This window comes from Neolamprologus multifasciatus, chromosome 9, assembly GCF_963576455.1.
Source record: "Neolamprologus multifasciatus chromosome 9, fNeoMul1.2, whole genome shotgun sequence".
Classification (NCBI taxonomy): domain Eukaryota; kingdom Metazoa; phylum Chordata; class Actinopteri; order Cichliformes; family Cichlidae; genus Neolamprologus; species Neolamprologus multifasciatus.
This window is the reverse complement of record NC_140447.1, coordinates 15199669-15224258: the sequence shown is the minus strand read 5'-3', so window position 1 is coordinate 15224258 and position 24590 is coordinate 15199669. Positions and strand designations below refer to the sequence as shown.

At 40.6% G+C, this 24590-nt stretch overlaps 1 protein-coding gene across 2 annotated transcripts in view; it reads right to left on the bottom strand.

The window, feature by feature from the left end:
* Positions 1-608: 608 nt before the first annotated feature.
* Positions 609-24590, bottom strand: part of cntnap2a (contactin associated protein 2a) — a 389684-nt gene continuing 365702 nt past the window's right edge. For both annotated transcript variants that reach the window (XM_085173176.1, XM_085173177.1), the window contains 3 exons: positions 6849-7121; positions 4015-4086; positions 609-3022 (listed from right to left, as the gene is read on the bottom strand). In XM_085173176.1, the coding sequence (XP_085029302.1) occupies positions 2823-3022; positions 4015-4086; positions 6849-7121 (545 nt within the window). In that variant the 3' untranslated portion in view covers positions 609-2822. The remainder of the gene's footprint in view (positions 3023-4014; positions 4087-6848; positions 7122-24590) is intronic.

Below are 24590 nucleotides of genomic sequence, written 5' to 3'. Positions count from 1 at the left end.
AAGCAGTGTAGCACTAAATTTCTGATGAGTAAGAGATATAAAGACCTGACATCACTTTAAAATCAAACATGCTGAACCTAAGTGAGCACATTTATCTGCAACTTTATCGTCTTAAGGACACTTCAGTCCTTTTTTTGTAGCGCCTCATTGCTTTGGGTACCTTTGTCAGCAAGTTTATATTTGATATACTTTCATATATTACTTATTACTGATTCTGAATATAATTCATCAGCTATGAGCTTTTAACTTTATTTAGTTTGGTAATCAGCTGTCATTAATCATCAGTGTGTATGCTCTGCAAATCTGGGTGACTAAGAAGGTGCACAGTCTGCCCACCAGAGGGCAGCATATGACCTTCTGGAACTTCCACATTTGTTCATTACGGGCTTTTCAAAAGGAAAAACTACATAGCGTTTATTAAGTATTATATCAGTTTTATATAATTTTAACTTATATAAGTCGAACTAAAGCAAATAGGTTAGATTCTTCCATAGTCCCTGTTTCTTAATGGTTACATGGCTAAGACACAAAATGCTCCTTGAATATCTTTAGTACTGCATCATTACTGCGAATGTCTGAACAAGAAGAAGAAGACGAAGAAACTGCTATTAAAGATCAAACACTCTTTATTGAACTCAAGAGAACTAAAAGCAAAACATGTGGGTTAAGGTTTTGCCTGTTTGCGCTGATAATCAATTATCATCGCCGTTAAGTTCAAAACATATATCGAGGGTGAAGTTATGCATTTTAAAGTCTGAAAATCAAAATCCAAAAACAACAAAGCATCGGTAGAGTCACTTGTTTGCCCTACGGGATGCGAAGTAAAAGCAGATGAATTCTTCTTTGAGGCCTCAGTAGAAGGCAAGCTGAGCTCAGCAGCTGCTCATAATGTCTCACATGAAGTGATCCACAGCAAGCGCTCGATCACGAGGCGATTCGTGATTCACCGCGCGAGCAATTTGATCAAACAGACATACAAAATAAAGCAATTTCACAACAAAATAGAGTTGGCAGCAGGTTTTAGCTGTAACACGTCGTTCTGTAGAAGCCATGGTAAGGTAAACAGGTAAACATAAAATAACTTAAACATAAATAGATCTTACATGATTTGAATGTATGTTGGACCGCAGTTGCACACTGCAGGGTGACGCTCGTTTCTGCCTCCTCATCCTAAACATGTTTTTCTTGCAAACGAGCAAATGACTCACACTTCATCAAACATGCATGTTGTTGTGTGCATGTGTGAGGGGAGGTGTAAGCTTGTGCGTTGAAGCTGCTACTGCTGCACAAATACTTGGAAAGTCTGGCTTTTTTTTTTTAAATTTCAAAACAAGTTTTTTTTTTCCGACCAAGATTTTTCTGGGTAAGTGAACACAGCACCATTTAAATACAACATTAAAAAAAAAAACACCTGAAAACGCTATTAAGTCCGATTTCGTGCAGCAGCAGTCAAGTTTTTCCTCGCAGGTTCGTGATAAGTAGTGTGAGGCAAGGCCAAACGGCTCAGCACCTTGAAGGCACGCTGGAATAATAAGCCAATTATCTTCTTAACTTCGTCCCAGGTGTTTTTCAGATATAAATTGATTTTTCATTTCACGCTGCTTCGCCCACTTAATGCCTAGTGCATCGATGAAAACTCAGTACGCATCAGTCAAGCTGTTTGGTCTGGTCTTCGCGCATGCCCAAACGGCCCCTTCTAAAGCTCATTTTGCCCTAATTCACCTACGCATATACGCACAGACGCATGCATGTGCTTTAAAAACTACAGCCCAACACTGGTTTCAAATGTATAAAAACAAAACAAAAAACCAACTCAAATATCAAATTGAACATGAAAATCTGACATAAGACTCAAGTGTTTGGCAAAGAAACAAACAAACATGCTGAAGCCCGCACGAGTAAAGGCTCGCAGATTCACTCATTCCAAATCCAAAGAAAGCTGCCATGACGATGAAGATGAAGAAGATGGCGATGATGGCGTCATGATTTCCCCATCATGCACTGAGAAACCCCTCGGTGCCCTTCCACAGAAAGGAATGTCCCTTACAATCGAATGTCATAAGATTTAAACGTAAAACTCTGTATTTTACACGTTTATAATGCGACAGACGAGACGTGGCGCCACTCTTATATAAATATGAAATTTCTAATTTGTTTTATGCGTCTGACACTAAAGAAATATTTTGAGAAAAGGGAGAAAATAATATTGTATTTACAAGGTGACTTTTGGCATCCATATTCAGTTCTATATTACCACGACATGAATTATGTGACAAACTGGTGCATCCGCAGTTTGAAACAATAAAAAATACAAATAAGAAGAAGAAAAAAGAAAGAATAAAACAAAAACAAAGGTTTGGCATGTCGATTTGATCATTTTTGATATAAGATTTTTGTTAAAATATAAAATCAAAACGCAACAGGGACTGGCAATAAACCTTTGCTATCACACGACCCAGTAAGTATAATTATTTGTCATATACAGTATTCAAAGGACTCCTGAAAACTCCCAAGCACGATACAAAGAAGGACAAGCCGGTTAGTATATACATGTACAGTCTCTTACAGTTGTGCTCAGTTGAATAAGTGTCCCTTCCTTCTCTTTCTAATACTCTGAATATATTAAAAAAAGAACAAAACAAAAGGATTTCTGTACAGTCTTCCCCATTTCCCCAACCTTCCCTGGGAGATTATTGTCCTTTTGAATAGCCAGTCCTCTGTCCATTCTGTGATTGGCCTTGACTTAAACCACCTCTATCTCTGTGGCATCGGATGATCTGAAACATTGCTTTCCCTCTCGCAGAGTTCTTTCTGATTGGCTGTTAGATGAACCATTCCTTCTTTGATTCGTCAATGGTTTCTGGGTTGTCGGTGCCGATGATGGCCGTATCCGCTGATTCCGCGGCCGACTCCCCGCTGCCCTTTGCCTCGTTGGTGTGGTAAGTGCCTTTGTGACGGAACATGTAGCGGATCAGGAACACCAGAGTGCATAAGATGGTGAAGATCACCACTGCGATAATACCTGCAGCAGAGACAGAGAGGCTTTTTCAAATACTGCTACCAACCTGCTCCGACCATGAAATTCCTCATATGAGTCAATGTCTAAGCAAAGGCAAACACAGCTTGGTTCTGCCATCTCAACTGGGAGATTAATGTAATAAAAATGTATGTAATGCGATGTTTGTAATGTAATTAGAAACATTAGTGGACTGTAGTCTGTTTTTGGTAGTTTTTGGACAGAAAGAAGGAATTTGACTGTCACTTGAAAAGTATAAAGCAGACGTTTTTAATAGTTAACTATGATCAGAATGTCTGTGATGTAGCAGCTCATCTGGGTCACGAACCATCACAACCACTGGTTATTGTAATGTGTGAAGCACAGAGAGCAAATAAATAGTAAATGGGGCACTTAGCACTCAAGGCAATTTATTCTACAAGCCTCATTCACCCAATCACACACACATTTATACAAGTGCTTTTTTTTTATACCAAAACTCCTTGTCTAACATTTACACACACTCCAGCGGATGCACCAGGTGGCAGCTTGGGGTTCAGTATCTCGCCCAAAGAAACTTTGACCTGCAGAGTAGAGTACCCAGGGATCGCCCCATTCTACCTCCTGAACCACAGCCGTCCCAAGCGATAAAGCCCTGCTCAAATGTTTTTGGGCAAGACACTTACCCCTCCCAAAGTAAAAGCTAGTGAAGATCAAAAGGTGCTACATAAATGCCAACCATGTGGCTGTAGCTCAGGAGGCAGAGAAGGTCACCCACTATGCTACAGTCTGCATGCCAAGCAAGCTACAGCAAGATACTGAACCCAGAGTTGCTCTCCGTTCCATTTATTAGAGTTTGACTGTCAGATAGAGAGTACTTAGGCTATAATTAGAACTATATAATAAATTATTAATAAACTCACTGAAAACTTTAAAGACCTCTTAAATGTGGAAAATCAATTAGAAATAAAAAAAAAACACGTTTAAGCACTTTTAACTCTGATAATGGCACTTTGTACCTCCAATGATGGCAGAGTCCCTGTTGACTCCATCGGGAATCACTCTCTCCTCATTAAAGGGGAACACTGCATCTAAACAAAGAATGAGAGAACGACACAAAAACAAGCTGAAACAACAGTGCACACAGAAATGCCTGGCAGATCAGGAAAGTGCCTTTTATATACGTACGATCTCTATCAACACAGAGCATAATGGCATCTCTGATGTTTTTCAGCAGTTATAAGTCAAAAGGAACGATTGGTTGGAGAACGTTTGCTAATTAATAATCACGTGTCTTTGTCCTGTCTTCCTTCCCTCAACCCTAACCGGCCGTGGCAGATGGCCGGCCATCCATGAGCCTCGTTCTGCTCGAGGTTTCTTCCTGTTAAAGGGAGTTTTTCCTTCCTGCTGTCACCAAAATGCATGCTCATAGGGGGTCAGCTAGATGCATATAAAATTACTACTGATAGATAAATAAATATATTACTACACCGTCTCATGCATTTCATGGTTTTCATTAACCATTCATCGAGCTCAAGCAGTTTACACGCCTGCTGCCACCGTTTAATTGCAGTAATATTCCCTGGATGTACAATGAGTGGATATGAAAGGAGTTGAGATGAGTGGAGGGTGTGGTGTGTAATAAAAGAAAGAAGTAAAATGACATTGCTGAAATTGCCAATAACTTCTCTCAGCAGAGAGCTGCCAACTCTCTGCAGGCTTCCATAATCGAGCAGTTCTGTGCAAACACAACCTCAATATGCATATTTTAACACAGGAAAAACATCACCCTGCTATGAGTCCGTCAGCTATTTGTAATGCAGGCTGTACTGCCCATAGTTCTCCTGGGAAGTCACAAGCATGAGTAAGAATCAGTTTTAGCAAGCAGAATCATGGCCTGAATGCTTTGTTGTGCCAAACACATTCATTTTGCCAAGACGACCACTACAGTGTCTCTGTAGGTGCCTCTTGTTATTCTTTTTGTTTCGTTGTATTATTTTATTTTATTATTCACATTATTATCAGAGTGGGTATTATGCTGGAGTGGACAGGAGGTGAGGGCCAGGTGGGGGAAAGTCAGTAGAAGTCAGTGGAGAAATAGAAAAAGAAAAGGGAAAGAAAGGGGTTAAGGCCCAATCTAAATCAATAATTTGAACCTACATAGTTTCAGACAAATTAAACAATAGGCCAGAAAATATAGCTAAAATTTTTCTCTACTCTATTATTTTTTTGCTCATATAGAATAAACATGCTAGTCCACGCTTTGGAGAGCCAAAGCATGAAATCGACACGCATGCCAGCAGGACGAGATACTATATTTAACGTCAAGAAGTCACTAGTAAGCAAGGAAGGTATGAAGTACATTCCAGGGTCCTTCTATGCAAAAAACGATTAAGCTAGGTGGCTAATATGTATTTACATGTACAGTGTTCAGTGATTATTGGTGACCACCAGTGCTACCGCTCAGCCTCCAGATGCATCTATGGTATAAATGTGAAAATCCCAGGTGATTTTCAGATATGTTAACCTCTGATGTTGATCTCAAGGTTGAGGTCAGTAAGATTTGAACTTGTCCAAGAATTGTAGTAGATGCACATATGGTATGGATTTTAAAAAATACTACGACGATTGGTTCTCAAGTTATCGCAGTCGTATAACTGGGTATCCACGCCGCCCGCCTGGCAGGGTGATGGCAAAACCCCATCAGCCTTTTTACCGTGTGACCCATCATTGGGTCACACTTCAAAAATATAATATTTTAAGCTTTCAATTTTTTTCTTTAATTTAAGTTTGCTTATAAGCTCCTTACATGGACTCGCTCCACCGTGATTGGGTGAGTTCATCTTGTTAAAACTGAATTTTAGTGGAAAAGTTACCAGAGCCTCTACTAGAGGTAGTGAGATTATAATAATAATTCAGCTGCTATACATCAAACAACAGCTAAAGAGGGACCACATCTGTGAGCATTCATTTTATGCTAATTATGTATTAAGTGTCATATTTCATGGTGTACGCCTTCTTATTTATTTGCTTTGTATTTTCGTATGCACCATGGATTTTTATTTATTATTTATGGATTTTTATGTTGTAATTTTATGTATTTCTTATCTGGACTATATTGTTGTGTTTTGTTTTGTTTTTTTTATATTTTTTTCTTATTTATTGTTTTGAAATTTAAATCATGGTTACCTCTGCTGCCTGCATATGCTTGGATGTAATTGGATAAAACTACAATGTATTTTAAAACATAATAGAAAGGTGAGAACACAGAAAAGAAAACTGACAGAAATGGGAAAGGATGTCATCACCAACAAAAAGAAACTAACGCAAAAGAGTCGACTTGGCATCGCACAATCATTACAAAAGTGGAAGGATAGAGGGAGGTCTCAATGTGTTATAGATCTGAGCTATCTATAGAGAACCTAAGGCAACATAAATAATAATCCACTTTGTAGACGGATGGCTGCGAGCTGACTTCGAGTGAGGACCTGGAGTCGAGATCGATGGACTGGATCAATTTCAGAGAGCTCAACGCTCCCAAAGGCACAGTTGGCACGGAGCCTGAGGAAAATGGATGCTTCCAGAATGATGACACTAAAAATACTAAAGACTGCCGCTGGATATATCATTAGTCTGTGTGTGTGTGTGTGTGTACGGACATGTAAACACACAAGTCTTAAACTAGCATTTCAAGGATACTTAATGGACTCTTGTTCTGCTGTGAAGAAAAACTTGGGGCTATAAGCTCTCCTTTACCACCCAGAACTAACACATCTGCATTAACTGCACAGCGTTGCTTTTTCTTATCAGTGAGAAAAATGAAAAATCAACCTGTTGAGCATGTTCCACTCACCTGTTTTGTCCAGATGCCAGGGATCTGTTGCAGCAGACATTGGTGGGATAGTGAGAGGTGATGCCCCGCAGTTGGACTCCACCAGTTTACCCTGGTAAGATGCAGGTGACGCAGCTGCAGGCTGCTTTTCTGTTGGCGTTGCCTGAGACTTTACGGCTGTTCTGAGTGCAGACTTGAGTGGGGCGATTCCGTTGAACTCCACCCGCGACAGGCAGCCAATAAAGCCTGGGGTGTTGTAACGCTCGATGATGACTGGGTCTATGTGTCCAGTTTCTGCACAGAGACAGGATCGGAGAGAAGCTGTCATCACCAGATGACTTTTAAAGAACCTATCTGTTGAATGTTTACTGAGACAGGTTAGTTATCTGGAACTACAACTTGTAATTAGATACTGAGAGAAGAAACATCAGGATCTCTACAGATGACTACAGAGCTCGAAATAAACAATCGACAGACACAACAAACTCCACGTACAGTTCTGAACAGTCAAGCATTTGTAGGCGTCAGTTTTTGCTGATGTACAGACAAAACAAACTCTGCAAGTTCAATACACCCGGTCAGATTAGGAATCCACACAAGAGAGTGAAGGCGAGGCGGAGGAGGCAGAGGAGGTAGGAAGCAGAGGAGGAACACACACTGACCTCTAATGTCAAATTAGAAGATGAATAATGAATTACAACCCCCGCTGCTCTCACAGGCTTTGTTTCTCTGTCGCGCGCTGCTTTTCTGCAGTCACTCTTTTATTCATGGGTTGATTTAGCAGCACAGCAGTGAGGTGATATTTCATATTCAGCGTTTTTTTTTATTTTGGTTTCAACCGAGCACGAATACACGTTGCTCATTCTGCTCTTTGTAAGCGGCACTTATAATCATATAACAAATGTTTATCACACTTTTGTGTGTACATACCGATGGTGAAAGCCCAAACAAAGGTTCATTTTTCTATCTTTTTAAGACCATTGCAATGTAATCCGTATATAATCATAATCACATATATAAATTAAAATAATGATAAAAAGCTAATTTTCTTCTTGTTGTCCACTGTGCTAACACATGACAGAAATAATTTGTGATAATTGCCATAATTTGGAGGGTAGGAAATTGCCTGAGGCGTAATTATTGCCAAGGCAATTCTGATAAATTCAGATGTTTAAAAGCAGCAATTTGTGCACTCATACAGCCGCCTCTCAGTCCAGCCCCCTCTCGCTCTCTCAGTCCTTTGATTTTCATCCCCTTTTGTTTTTCAAACGAAAAGTACTTCAATACACAGACTCACACATAAATAAGCGCCTGAACTGCAGGTGGCCCGCCGAGCTCGGTCCAGCTGGGCCAATATCTTTGTTCAATCTGTGGATTTTGAGTGCTGTTTGTAGGTTGCACATGGCATATTTTCACGAGTGGAGAAATATCGATTTTCTTTTTAACCCTAACAGTTATTTGGAGGCGACTGAGCAGTTGTTTGTTTTAGCGCTCATATGGCCCAAGGTCAAGCGTAAAAAAACAACAAAAAAACAAAAATTCACTCAAAAAGGTCAGGTTAGTCCAATAAAAATCACCAGAACAACATAATAGTACACCCACGCATGAATTATAACCCATGTGATGGAAAACATCATGCAGGAGAAAAAGCCCTGCAGATATTAAATCCCTTTATTGCAACACATAGCCAAGGCAGAGAAAAAGAGCCTTGAGACACAATCTGCAGACGAGTCTAGACAAACTCCCTGTTATCTCCAGTCCTTACGTTAAACCTTATATCAAATCTGCACACTAAAACTGAAAGGCCAGTCTAATGCAGAAGCTAAATCCCTTCGGCATGACAGTACACATTAATGCCCCCATAATATAAGAAACAAATTATAGGTGCAGACGCACACTCACACACATATCCTCAGAGAAAATGGAAGAGATGCTTTTTTTTAAATTTTTGTCTGCAGACTGCAGACAAAAAAAAAAAAAAAAAAATCCCTCTAACACCTACAGTTCTGTGTAGACATGAAATAAACTTTCTCAGACAGCCTCCACGCTGGCACAAACCTGGAAAGGTAAAACAACAACACTAAAAACACACACAAAAAAGCTGCCATTGACACTTTTGTGAAGATGAAAAATGTACTACCTCTACTTGTGTGTGTAGACAAAGCCAGGTTTAAATTTTAACATGCATGGCTGCAATGCTTCTGCACAACCATGCCACACCCAGAGGAAAGCGCTGGACAATCCCACAGATGAACAAGGGATGGCCAACTACAGTGCTCTGTGTATGTGTGTGTGTATGCACTGGTTTATTTAATGAATCCTGTTATGTTAGATGGGGTTCTGAGTATCTGGACATGGCTTATAATGCAATTCTCTCTCTTTATTCCATTTTCATGGGTCCAATACAAGTATGTACTGTACATGTGTGTGCTTGTGCACTATTGATTGTGCTACCAGGAACAGAGCCAAGCACTACGTGAGTTTTCTTAGTATTCAGCTGAGCACACCTCCTACAGACACTTGCACTGTTTGTATTCTGTGCAGTTTGTCTTTGTAGGTGGAAAACAATAATTGACACTGGATGGGCTAGACAGTTTTGTGTTGAAGGCATTCATTTTTATACGTGTACAGACGCACTCAAACTGAACTGCAGCTCTGCATCCCTCGGTCAATTCTTTCTGCAGAAACTGAGAAAAAAAAAGTCTCAGATCCGAGTCTCTCTTCACACCTTGAAAATGCCTCGGATGGTGAAACTGTAGGAATTTGCATATGCATGGGGGTGTGCAAAATAGGTGGAGAGACAGGCACAGGATGGAAACAAGGGCCTTGCAGTATTAAAGTAAACACAGCCAGCAGATTACTGATAACACGTAAAATGAATATGAATGAAGCTCTTTCTCTCCTGTGGGCCTGAACATGTGTTGATCACTGCAGAGGTCTGTGTGTGAATACTAATAGGCTCTCCGTTGGGAGGCTCCTCTCCACATAATGCCATATGCAATGCACTGATAGTATAGCTGACAAGCTTCCCTTACAAATCCACATGCTTGTAGTTTAAACGATATAAACATTATTCTTAAACATCACAAATGTTACACCATGCTTTCTATTTAATGTTAACGCGGCGACACCATTATATAAGTGATACTAGTACAGAAAACACTCCAGTGATTTTTACCTTGCAAGAAAACAACCTTTGTCCATCAGTCAGCTTCCTGTATTTGGGTAAACCTTAGACTCAACTATAGTATTATTCTATCAAATAAAATCATGCAGTATCTCAGGTCAGGGAAAACTGAACATTAGGTAACCAGAGATTTCTAATGGGTGGTTTGCTCGGCTCCAGTGCTTAACAACACATTAATACGTGATCATTAACAAGTAATATCACCTTGTCAGAGCCAGTCACCACAACATCGTGGCTTGTAATCGCTTCTTTAGCTTGCCCTGATGGCGTCTTATGGAGCTTCCCAGACTAATCAATAAAACATGGGCACAAACAAACAGCTTTCCACACACTTAACATAATTAGAAAACAGAGGAGCATAATCCATTATGCTTTAGACTGAAATGATTTAATGTAGCATCATACGATACACAGAGCGTGTGTTGTATTGTGTCATGCATCATATAAGCCACCCTTATAAATATACCTAAAGACATGCTCGCTAGTGCACACGCATACACGACTGTAACAAGGTCAGCATGTTGATCAGATGCGACCGGTGATATCGTATGCATAATTCAAAAGGTGAGGGAGCACAAAAAGCTGCGAGGAGAGGCCTGCTGTGACAATAATGGGTAGGTAGGGGATGTGTTTTGAGGTGGAAGAATTGCCTCAAGAGGAGAAAAAATAGGAGAAGTTGGATGAAAAAACAGGATGAAAGGCAGGATGGAGACGACTGCAGAACTAGTAGTGAGGGAGGGTGTGGCTGCCTCTCCAAGAAGAAGTGGTGGTAAGTGGAAAGGTGAGAGACACGAGGGGAAAATAGGGTGTGGGAGAAAAGTCTCTGATCTGAGCGTGTGTGTGTGTGTGTGTGTGGGGGGGTGGGGGGGGGGGGTGAGTAGGAAAGAAATGGGGTGACAAGAAGGGTGCTCAAATGGAGGGGTGGAGGAGATCAAACACAGTTGCCATGGAAACAAATGGAAGCTGAAATAAGGGTGACAGAAGGAGAAAATAGGGGAGGTGGGTAATGAAAGTATGGAGCATTTGAGACGCATCAAAAATAACACTGATGTGAATCCACAAACCACACCCTTTGAACCACACAAACACACACATGCTGTCTGGTTGTTGGTCATGGCTGATGCAGGGAGGGTCAGAGAGAGAGAGACAGAGAGAGAGAGAGAGAAAGAGACATTGAGAAAGATGGAGAGAGAAGTGAAAATTAAATCTTTTCTTAAAGAAAAAAAAACATCTAACCTTGAGCACAGCTGCTTTTTGAGTTTTTGGTCCTTGTGTACTGCAGTATTTGGGAACTGTAGTACTTTTGCAAATGTGATAGTCTCCTGTTCATAGGAGCATTAAAATAAATAAATAAACAAAATGAGCTGCAGTAAATGGACACGTGTAAAAAGGGCATTTGTGATGTAGAGGATGATGAGAGGGGTTGTAGAGAGAAACAGGTGAAGACCATCTGTGTTTTTGACATGGCAAACGCACCTGTGATGGCAACATCTGCCCATACTGACTACACACACGCAGACACGCACACATACACACACACACACACACAGTCATATTCATCTGTTCCAAATCTAGCTTTTTGCTTCATTAGGATGTTTGAGGTGTACAGACAATGAGCCACAAAACACAGCCATAACAGAAAACACGTATTAGCAAACAGAGCAGGAAAAAAAAAAATTAATACCACGCTCTCTGTGACAGCTCATTTCTCCTCCTGTGTATTTTCCCGCAATCCAATTAATCCAGCGGGTGGATTTCCTTGTAAATTCGAAAGCATCAAAAATTGCTCAAAGCATGAAAAAGAAAGAATCTACCTCGCTACCTCTGCTGCAAATTCAATTTGCGGTTCATATTCAAATGACTCACTCTGAACTGTAGAAGCCTTGGCACACTCATGCACAGGGACTAACACAAACAAATGCATGCATCAGAGTGTAGTTACCTATGTGGAGTTTGCGTCTACAGGCAGTCTGCTCAGCAAGCCTTCTTCCTCTCCTCTTCCTTTATATGTTCTTTCTGCATGTTATGTGGATTTTCATAGCACAGTACCACACTGGCAAGCACTTCTCTCTCTCTTGCCCGCTCTCTCTCTCTCTCTCTCTGCACTGCAGTCCCACCCCCACTCTGAGACAGCAGCTGGAGAAAACCTGGATCTGGACTTATACTGGCCTGGATTAGGACTCCCCGGTACAAGTACAACTAAGGGTAATAGCCAGAGGACAGTATGATGTCATCCTATCACACACAAACTGCAGGCACCAAAAAAGGCACACTCAGATTATAGAAATGGAGACAGACAGCAGCCTCATCTAACACTAAGTTTCCCCAGCGTCAGGGTGTCTTGTGCATCCAAATGTAAAGAGCAAAACCCAAAAGGCAGTTTCTGAGATGCTTAGAAGAGAGGAAATTGATTGCACTTCATCCCGACATGCTTTAGAAATTGGCCAACAGCATGCATAATCAGCAGTCTTATGTAGAACTGGGTGCTGAGCCATCAACCTTTCCACAAAACTGTCATCAGCAGGACAGTACTTCAAATGATTTACTAATGCACTGGTGTTTCAGTATGCTGCAATGTTATGATCACTTCTTCCACACAGCCTGAACTGTGTGAGGCAGACTTCTTGTCATTTCAAGACTTAAAGATGGTATTGCACGGTGGATCCGATGGTATTAATAATTCCATCAATGCTGACAAGATCCCACCGACACCACTGAAGCACCAAATCATGACAGCATTTTTTAAACATTGTTTGTACTGTCGGATTATAATATTATTTTATGCCATGTTAGACCCCTAATTAAAGATTGTGAATTATTATGTAGTTTTAGTTTGCATTATTCCCCTGAATTAGAAGAAGGTGATAACTATTACATTTGGTAAACTGATTTGCATTACATTAGACTGCTGATTTATTGTGAATGAATGATATTGTTTTATGATGCATTATACTGCTGAGTTATAAGAAAATACTCTTCACAGAAAGTCATCGCCTTATTTGTCTGGTTAGAAGAGAACAGAGCATACTGCCCCATCTCATCAGGAGCAGATAAACAGGGAGCCAAGGTCGTAGCTTAGGCGCTGTGTGAGAGAAAGAATGTGAATGTTTAGGCTTTTATGATTAGGTGGGGGCCACTAGAGGCTATAAGAGTTTGATCAAGGCTCCACCATTTTGAGATCTGATGCTGTCTGCTGTATGGTGTCCATCTCCCACGCGTGTGTTCATTAAATCATCGTTTGACTTGACCCGGCCGGACCAGTGTTGTTATTTTTGGTTTTCCTCTTGTATCCATCCCCAATATTTGAATCCGTAACAGTTTTGGGGGCTCGTCCTGTGGTATTGGGGTGGAAGTTTTGGAGGCTTGGACGGTCCGAGGTGGTCAGATGGGCAGACATTATCCGGCAATCGAACTGAGTGGACAGGTGCCTTTATAAAAGAGGTAGGCACAGGCCTGTTGATTTTATCCGAAGTATGCTGAATTGGACGATAAAATTAAATGTCTATTCAGTAAAAGTTGCCGGTGAGTGTCTGTTTTGATTTTGATGAAAAATCTCATGAGTGTTGAAACTTGAAGTAAGCTTATAAGTAATAATACTGGGTTAGAGTCCCAAAATAAAGGAAAATAAGACTGGGTTAGAGTCCCAGGTAGTTTGATAGGGAATTGGTCATTTTGTGAGTTAGAGTCTCCATTGGTCTAAGGATTGCATCTGTGTTGGCCATGTTGCGAGTTAGTCTCTCCATTGTCCATAACGTTGCATCTGCGTCAGTCATACTCTTGTTTTAGAGGGTTGACGGCGGTTTAAAAGTATTATAAATTATTTAAGAACGGTGGTTAGAGTCCACTAGGAGGCGCATAGCCCGGAGGTTACGCTCCCTCCTGGCCGCGGATGCGCGACCTTGACCTGTCGGCGAACAGGGTTAGTTCAGTTTGGCTTGACTGTGGGGTACAGGGCATCCTGGAATAAGCTAGGAGTTAGAGTCTCCTTACCGTGTTGAACGGTATCTGCGCTTTTTTGGACACTCTAAATTGAGTTAGGGATTTTAGAGATGAGGCCAGATACAGTTAGAGTCTGATACTGGTTAATTGATTACAAAAAAGTTGGACTTTCTTCGGTTGGACCCGTTATCTTAAATTTGTCAAAATTGTGTAGGCGCTAAAACTTTCAGGCCTGAGAGTGATTGTAAATATAAGACGACTTTGTAAATATAAGATAGAGAGTTGAGTGTGAAACGAGGCTGTGTGTGACGACAGCGCGCTGCAGCGCTGCGAGCTATTTTTAGACAGTGTGTGAACATGCAAATGAGGTGGCTGCTGTGAAGCCCACAGAGGACTTCCTGTTTAGCGTGTTATTGAGTTTTATAATTATGATTTGTAAACAATGATACATGCCTGTAATTAAAACGCTGATTTCGCTGATTATAATATTATAAATAAAGTTTTGAATGACTACGGAGAATGGATTTGCGGCTGCTGGGGGTGAGTACCTTTGTGTCTGTGACCGGAAACTTGCATGCCCATAAAAGGCAACTGCCTGACTGCGTGAACTATGCACCAAGAGAGAGAGAGTAAAATCTAGGCAGATGAACCAAATGGATGTTGTAAGAAAAATAGTAAATGAATGTTTTAGTCTCTTAATACAGGTGGATTTCTCTCAACCTGGAAACCTGAGTACAGCAGCAAAAGGATAGATTAACAAAATTGGGACGACAGACAGGCCAAGCTCTGGCTCAAAATTTTACAGCTTGACTTCTCACTTTGTCCCCACCCGAAAAAGAAGCTTAAAGGACATCTTCTCCTCCAGTTATCGGTTACCATCACTGGAAATTTTCAGGCAAGTTTTTCACTGAATTGTTTTTGGCACCATGTGTCCCTGAATCTCACAAGCAAGCTCAAATTCCTGGCTGAAGACATGGAATGCTGTTATTTAAGGTGGGAAATCAAAATTTGGGAAGCAAAATTAAAAACACACACAATTAGAGAAATGCCTTGTTGGAAAAAAAAAAAAAAGTTAAAATAACCCACCCACAAACGCACACACACGCAATGAAGAAACAGCTTACATTCATGAACACGTGAAGATTTTCCAGCAAGGTTAAAGCAGCAAAACTTAACATACACCTGTTGTTAAATGATAAAGTTTATCCACTACTAACAAATAAACTCTCTGGGTTGCAGGACAACAACTTAACTTCAAAAAGAAAGACACTGGTATGACAAACCAGTGATGAAACAACAAATTTAGTGGTTAAAAGAGTCAAATTGTGACATGTTTTCTTCTGATTGATTAATATAAGTGATTACTGAATGAAATAAAATTCATTTTTTGAGTTATTAAACATGATCTTAAGAATTTTAACATGTACCTGTGTTGTCCTGTCAACTTGGTGGGTTATGACTTGATTATATAGTGAGAAAAAACAAAAAAAAGGGTGGGAGAAGGCTGACACAGGGCCTGGCCCCTCTCTGAACAACACAGCCAAAACAACATCATTTTCCTGTTCGTCTGTTTTTGTTTTGTTTTTGTTTTTTCTCTTTATGCTTAATTACAGGCTGCTTTGTCGGCCCGGAAAGCCGAGGCTGACCTGGACTCCTGCTCTCCCCTCTACCATCTTTGCTCTCCCCTCTACTATCTTTGATGTGACCCTGACCAAATGCTACAGCAGCTGGACTCACAACAACAGCCTGAGAATGTCAACAGTGCTGCAGGAAAGCTATCTCATGCAGCGGAGATGGATAACATTAAATCCAAGGCCCGTTTCACTACACGGGGGAGATTTCCAGACAGCTTCAGCTGACAGAGCTGTGATGAGACGCCTATTAAGCCCGGATGAAAAGTGAGGCCGAGCAAAAGAATGCTGACCTTAACAACTCTGCATTAAAACTGTGCAGGACAGTGACGGACCAACACGGATGATCGGGCAGCAAAAAGGGCGTGCCAGAGACACGAGGAGTAACTGAGGTCAGAAGGCACCTCAGATTGGACAAAAGCACCAGAAGAACATAAGCTGAAGGCACAGGTGTCGGGGCTCAGCCAGGAGCTGACCTCTGAGAAGAGCCGAACAGCAGAGCTGCAGAAGGCCGTGGAGCAAAGTAAGGAAAACATCAATAAATTTCAATCTGACGTGTACGGAAAAGACTCTGAGGTTTCTGCCCTCAGTAAGAGCTCAAGGCATCAGAGCAGAAACTGAGCATGGCTCAGGAGGAGCTGGCTGCTAATTGAACCCATCAGTCAGGCTTAGAGTCCCAGATACAGGACTTGAAATCAGGCCGGAGCTTGCTGGAGCAGGAGGTTGCCAAACCTGACGAGAAGCTCCAACAGCAGGAGCAAACCCTGAAGGAGCTGCAGAAGCAAAAAGGGTCAAGTTAAGGAGGAGCTGGACAAGGAGAAGATGCAGGACACTGGAGAAAAGGACTGCCTCAATTGGGGCCAGAACCAGTATGGACAGAACTTTGAGCAGCAGCACCAATGGATGCAAACGGACTGAAAAGGGGGAGGCAGGACCCCAGGGGCTTCAGGCCATGGTTTACCCAGAACACCAGAACAGGAAAGTGATGAACACAAACACACACACAAACACACACAAACACACACATCTACATACACTGACTCAGAAGCAAGAGAAACACACATATGAACACATATGCACTCGTTGATTGAGTGAGAAATGACACACACACGCACACAAATCGAAATGCTGATTCAATTCACTGAGACGTGATCCACACACACACACACACACACATACACATGTTTGTGCAATGAAGAGTGATACACACACGCTGATGCAATGAAGAATGCTTTACTAACAAATGCTATGCTGATACGCAAAATGCTGCACACAAACGTCCAAATACAGAATTTGTTACAACAACAAGAAGCCATTGATTGTTTATTGGTTAAATGCATTTCATGTCACCCAGAGGGCATTTGTGCAGATTTAGGGGACAGGGTCTAAAGCAGTTTGGTTATGAAAACAATGTCTGTGAGTGATGTCTGTTTATGGCTTAAGGCCTCGACTGAATTGTTTGCTGTGCTTCACACAGCCTGATAAGGAGCAGTGGTACAGACTGAAAATGATGAATTAACGGTGTGAGCCTTATTTCGGAGCGCCACATTTTTGTGATTGAGATTTAATTGAAGGAGGAACACACTGAAAAAAAAAAGAAAAGGGGGCCAGCCCTTGGATTTACGTAAGCATCCCACGTGTATTTAACACAATTGCCTCAGGCTTTAAAGATCTGTACAAAATTCAACAGGATATCATAGCTTCCCTGTATTTCCTACATTGTTGGCATGCTGGTGAGTGCTCTTGCTCCACAGTAAGAAGGTCCTGGGTGCAAGTCCACAGTCTGGCTAGTTTGCAGGGGTTTTTCTCTGGGTATTCTGGTTTCCTGCCACAGTGAAAAGTTATGCAGCTGTTAGAGCTAGGTTAATTGATGACTCTAAATTATCCGTGAATGTAAGTGTAAATGGTTGTTTGTTTCTAGGTGATAGACTGGTGACCTGTTCGGGGTGCACCCTGCCTCGTAACCTATCACTTCAGGGTTATTTCCCAGCCCTCCTGCAATCAGGATAAAGATAGGAGGATGGTAGTTGGTGTAGACCCATTCAATTTTTATGGTAACCAGAATCTAGACTTTGTTGAACCGTATGCAATATGAAGACAACATGTAGTATTTAAGGGACCAAGTAGAATTTGGATAAAAGTTATTGAATAGTGTTGAAATAAAATGACAGAATTGTGAAGGATTAAAATATTCCAGGAGGTCAACTTACTCCATCTGAACATGTTTCAATCGTGTTTTATGAACTCAAAATGCACAGGTTTACTGAATATGAAAAGGTTGTGTTGATTTAACTCAGTTGTTTAAGTTTCTACCAAAGCAAAACATTTGTGTGCAACCAGTGTCCACTATTGAATTAAATAAGTCCAACATGTTTTTGTCAGTGCAAAAAGAAGTTACGGTACCTGTATTCCTACACAATATTGTCCTGGGACGGAGGAAAACTTTCTGGTGAAGTTTTGGTTGATTTTGGGTTTTGCTTAACACTAGGTTGATTTTATCAGTGAGGTTTGGATTGTTTTCTTTCTCTAAGAGAGAGAAAGATGGTTTTATGTTTGGACATGTTTCTAACGGGCCCCAGTATTTGTTATTATATGAGTATTTTATTGGTTATGTTTGTTTTTGCTTTTGTTACAGTGCACTGAAATAAGAACATCTGAGAGGAGTGATCCACCGGTGGTGATATTTTGGTATTTTGTGAGTTCCTGATTTAACAAATCAGCTCTTTAATCCAGGCCTGAGAGATTGAACTTTAAAGCGCTATAAAACATGATTACTAGAAAACAGTTGCAAGGTATTTTTCTCCATGATTATAATGGGCTTGGGAGAAATTCACTTATATGGGACATTGATCACATTAGAAGTCCTGAGGCTAAAAGGATTGCAGCGAGTCAATCCAGTCCAAAAAACAAGGAACTGTTTTCCTTTAAAATGATGACGTCATCTTGCTGGTGATGGAGGCTCGAATAGGTTGCATGTGAGACTCCATTATCAGCAATATCTGGTATGAATGTGTGTGAATGTATGCATGTGACTGGACTGTGATGGACTGACGACTAAAAGTTTAAACTGACTTGATACTGAGACAAAAACGGTACTGACTTTAGGATTAGCACATGCCCACAAACAATTCACCCAGCCTGTAAAAGAAGGGTGGATGTTTTGTCTTGCTTTGTTTTGTTTTTGCAGGAGTAGAAGGATGAGAGAGACTAAAGGGGGAGGCTGTAGCTTCACATGAGTGTGAACTGCAGACTTAACCCTTTGGTTGCTAATTTTGAGTTACTGATGTTTGCATCAAGAAAATTGTGTTTTATTAGCTGTGTTTCGATTAATGTATCACATTATATTGTTGGGAATGTTAAATGCTAAAGTGAAGAGAAGCTTTGATTTCACTCATGACTGAACATGTTATTATTAACCATAGCAGGCCACTGTAAAAAGTCAATTAACTTTTATAGAGGAAAAAAGCAAAAAAAAAAAAAAAAGACTTCTATTAATGTCTATGAATAACAGGGGAATGATAGACTTTCACATTCAAAATAGAGATATGTAATAACAAACATTGGTCCACGTCATTTAGGTTCTCCATTGAAATAGTCAATAATTTAGAAAAGTAGGATAGAACCGACAGGGGCATGTGCTGAGATGTGGTGCTGCACAAGAACAAGAGCAAAATAAAGAAAAATTATTGTGTGTAGCTTTGATAAATTCAAATTAAAATGTACCATTACACTCAGAGGATCAATATAAAATTCAATATATGTTAATTTTGTATGAAGTACGTGACTGATAACTGTTCTGTCCTGAGCTTTTGTTTTTACAGCACCCACTTGACCACACCAACAGTTTCTCGCCACCAAAAGGGGGTGTTTTACTGTTATTTTAGCATCAGCATTATTGTTACATCAGAATCATATAACAAGCATTGCATTGAACATTTATTGAAGCTATTGACATTACATTAACATTTGTATTACAGTGATTGTTATAACCTCATGTTAATCTTCTATTTACAGGTGTCAAAAGTAGTCAACAAGTTCATGTTGAAGTGAAGTTCATATTAATACAGGTTTTGTTTGTAGACAATTGTGAAGACGCAGGCTCTGGGCGGAGCCAGGAGTTGAACAGATCTAACATGACAATTAAATTGATTTCATTCCCTAAGACAGGATAACAAGACCGGAGCAACGACACTGGATAGGAGAAAGTCTGATACTTTCTATGATATGAGGTTACTAACCTTTTCTTTTAATTTTCTAGCTCTGTTGAATTGACACATGTTAGAATTAGAAATGGCTAATTTGTTTTTGATGTCTTTTATTAGAATGAGTGGTTTTAATCATTTTCATACATACCTTGCAAATGTGCTTATAATGAGTTGGCACTCGGTCTTTTGAAGGTTATAAGCTTCGTTCGGCGATAGTCCGGACTGATAAAGTGTAGGAAATGCCTTGAGTGCAGCGGGCTAAATGCAAACACGCTTACACACAAATACACTAAATTAGGATAAGTCCTTGGGACATTCTGAATGTTCTAAACCAATTCTGAACCACCAAAAGATCAGTAGACAGCAACATTAGATTGTTAGAGCTAGGAAGAGAGGTGTTTTGGTTTTCTGTCTCTTACAGAGAAAGGAACAGACACCAAACGAGGTCACAGATATACGAGGATCCTTCGCAGCAGAGACAGACACGGTGACTGCTGAAACACCAACTGGGTTCAAGTGTCATGGCATTTTGGGCTCCAGTTAGTCACCTCAAAAGGATGGATCCCATAAACACAGCAATAACCATGAAGGGGTTGACGGAAATCCAGGAACACCAGACCAACGACGTTCGAGAGGCTCTTGGTCATAAGGGGGACACGTTCCTGTTCCTTTTTCTGGGGAACACAGCGGTGACCCCAGAATACACAGATCATTGTTTGAAATCGGGGCAGAATAATCCCCTGATCTGTGCAATGACTGAAGGGTTGTCTAACCCCTGAAGTTGAAGAAAGAAGAGCAGAGGATCACCCGACTGGAAGACACTGGTGCCTACAGCAATAAAATAAAGGCTAAAAGCTCCTCGGACAGAGGTTCTAGTCTGAGTACGTTTGAAGGGTATAAGGTAGCACCGAAATAAAGCTGTGGGAGAACTGGGGAGTGATGGAAGTATCATCTGTACCTACTATTGTTGTTGTAATAATAGTTTTTCTTGCATCTGAACTGCGCAAACACAGAGGTCATCTCGCATATGGTTCACCCAACAGGGGAACAAAGGGCCTCAGGAGTAAGGAGAAATGAACCCGGCAACACTGGATTGCAGGGTGTAAGTGAGCTCTTTAAGTCTAAAGAGCTCATCAGGGGGAATTGTTAGATTATAATATTATTTTATGCCATGTTAGACCCCTAATTAAAGATTGTGAATTATTATGTAGTTTTAGTTTGCATTATTCCCCTGAATTAGAAGAAGGTGATAACTATTACATTTGGTAAACTGATTTGCATTACATTAGACTGTTGATTTATTGTGAATGAATGATATTGTTTTATGATGCATTATACTGCTGAGTTATAAGAAAATACTGTTCACAGAAAGTCATCGTCTCATTTGTCTGGTTAGAAGAGAACAGAGCATACTGCCCCATCTCAGCAGGAGCAGATAAACAGGGAGCCAAGGTCGTAGCTTAGGCGCTGTGTGAGAGAAAGAATGTGAATGTTTAGGCTTTTATGATTAGGTGGGGGCCACTAGAGGCTATAAGAGTTTGATCAAGGCTCCACCATTTTGAGATCTGATGCTGTCTGCTGTATGGTGTCCATCTCCCACGCGTGTGTTCATTAAATCATCATTTGACTTGACCCGGCCGGACCAGTGTTGTTATTTTGGTTTTCCTCTTGTATCCATCCCCAATATTTGAATCCGTAACAGTACCTCTCTCCTGACATTTTCTCTCCATACTGATGCCGATTTGAGCCAAATCTTTTTCATTTCATTTCATTTATTTATTTGTTTCACACATGGTTCAACACTATTTCATTTCCTACATACAAATCCTCCTTCCCATTAATATAGACTGCAGCCATGGGTGAAAAGGAGCAGGAAGAAGAATAAATTCTTATTAGCACCTGCCCCCTATCTGAATTCCAATTTTTCTTACAAGTGGGCACCAACAACCCAAAAAGCACTCTAACATTTATCAATATGTAACAATGCAAAACAAAACAACAAATCAGTATAATCAACAATATACAACACTACTAGATGGCAAAGAAAAATTCCACTCCATAAGCCCTGTTGCCACTGATCTTCATTCCAGTTCTTGTGTAATTTTCACACCTCTCCATGTTTCTGTTCCTCGAGAATGGCTTCTTGACAGCCAACCTCCCACTGAAACCATTTTCTTGTGGGATCAATAAAGTGTCTATTTATTTCTCACGAGTCTTCAGTGATAGATCAACAAAAGGTCTTAATATATCTCTAATGTCCCTTGTCTTTTGTACTCCATTTGTCCAGTATCCTCAAATCGTTTAAGGACACACTGCACACCCTGCCAAAATATGCCAAGTTTTGGGCTGACAGTTATTTGGGAATTACCTTGCTGGTGCAAAAATACTGTTTTATACCCATCAAACTGTTCTACCTTTGTCAATTTTCATAGATTCAGCTAACAATATGCGAACAAATGATGTGTTTTTGCAACAGGCTGATAGTAAAAAAGTGACTAAAATTAAAAATTTAAATTGATTCCTTGAGTCAGCCAAGAGAACTATTGAGCAAGACCACTTTAAAAACTTAAAAGAAAGTCTTTAGTTGGAAGAAAAATGTCAGGACATGACGCTGGCTCAAGAGTTCTGCATTGCCACATATTATTTTCTTGTAAATCATTACATGTAAAGGAAGTTAAACAAAGTGAACTCTATAGCAGCAGATCCTGTTTTGTGAACATCAACTTTATCTGTATACTGATAAACTTGGAGCACAGATAAACCTGTTTTTATGCAATGGTGCTTACATAGTAACGTGACTAATAAACTTTATTTATATAAACATTTCCTTAAACTCCATACAACAGACTTACAGACACAGCAACTGTCTCACATCACATCTTGCTGAAAACAGCTAATAGGAGAGTCCAAGGAGATTTATAGGGAAAGAACAGGTCCATTTTGAAATAAAAACTATGTGAAAAAGTAGACCAGTGTCTGCAAATAACAGCTAATAGAAGGTATTTTCAGCTGCTCTCTTATTTCCCAAAGGGCCACCACAGTGGCTGGATCTGCATGTTTGATTTGGCACAGATTTTATGCCAGATGTCCTTCCTGATGCTACCCTCCCATTTATTTGGGCTTTGGACTACAAGTACAATAGCATGTAGGCTGGTTCTGCCTCCCATCTTTCACATGTAAGGCTAATGGGTCAACAACTACACCCAAGGAGTCACTTCAAATCGAGGCTTCTTCAGAATAAAGCCGTCACATAAAGAAATAGCAATCTTTCTTAAATCCAGTGTAAAATAATTGGTATCACCTTAAGGGAGGGACACATTCATTCAGTGCAGACAGTTAACAGAAAAATAGAGGCCAGGGGGATAAAGAACAGAAGAGAGAAATCAGAAGTTCAGACTGGTACTGATGTACATGTCCTTTACAACTAACCCTCAGGGTTACAATCATCTCTCTATGATAGTACTTTCACACTGTCACAATTTCTAGTGCTCTCTCTTTCTCTCTCTGACTTTGCCTCTGAATCTATTCCCTTAGAAAGACTCACACACGGTCCATGCACACACTCAAACACACACACAGACACTTGACAGATTTGCAGCACAGAGGACAGAGTCTGGAGCGTGCCCGCTGCTCTGGCTGATGTATGACTCATCTCTCCCATCTATTCCACCGGGACGCATAGATCTCGCCCATACGCCGTACATCAACCACCCACCTACCACATTCATACACACACAGTCGTGTCACTTTAAAGGACATTGCAGTAATTTCTTACAGATTTCGCCTCACTATAACCACCGGTTACCTAACCCTTAACTTAACCTAACCTTCAACCAAGTCTTGATACTAAAATCTATTTTTTTCTTTCATGAGGACTTACTTCCCCCCTCCATTACCCCAGATATGTGCAACAAAATACATACACTCTCCATCCTGCTCTAACCATAAATATCCTCCGCTTAGACGCTGATGTAAGGACACTTTTTTACTCGCACACACATAAATACACAGGATACGGTAACGTTAAGCATTAGGTTTCATCATTTACAGAAGCATGTGTTGAATCATCCCTGCACTACATGATCAATACTACTTTAGCACATCCTCACTGGGCAGCAAACACTGCAAACCTCAGGACACGAAACTGAGATTTCAGCAGGAGCAGCAAACATGCTAAATGCTTTTATAGAGCCTTTTCTTTGGTAATATAAACCTGAGAATAATTCGATTTTTCTGTTATCAAAGCTATACTTGTTTTTCTGTCAGTGGATTCACTGAAGAACTGACCAATTATTGTAGCTCTAATAGTAATAGTAAGTGCTTTTATGGTTTTCAGGATAAACGTTTCTATCAACAGTTGTCTGGGATCATATAGTCAATGTGGAATACTATCTAAAAGCTTACGTTACGATAATGTGAACAAATTAAGATTAGGCAAGAGCTATTACAAACAGCCTTGTGGACCGTGGAGCCTTATTAGCATTTGCCACAGAATACTATAATTGACAGGTCCAACTGTGGTTGCCTGCACTTTTCACAGATGAGAATGGGTTCCCCCTGAGCACATGAGATGGACATGACAGTGTCTGGAGAAGCTGTGTGTCCTGTAATATTGTTCAGTGTGACCAGTTTGGTGGTGGGTCAGTGATAGCCTGGGGAGGCATATGTATGGAGGACTGCACAGACGTTTACGGACTACAGGCACCGGTGCAGTGGCTCCTGGGCTCCTCCTGGTGCAAGACAATACATGGTTTCATGTGGGGAGAGTATGCAGGCAGTTTCTTGGAGGATGAAGGAATTG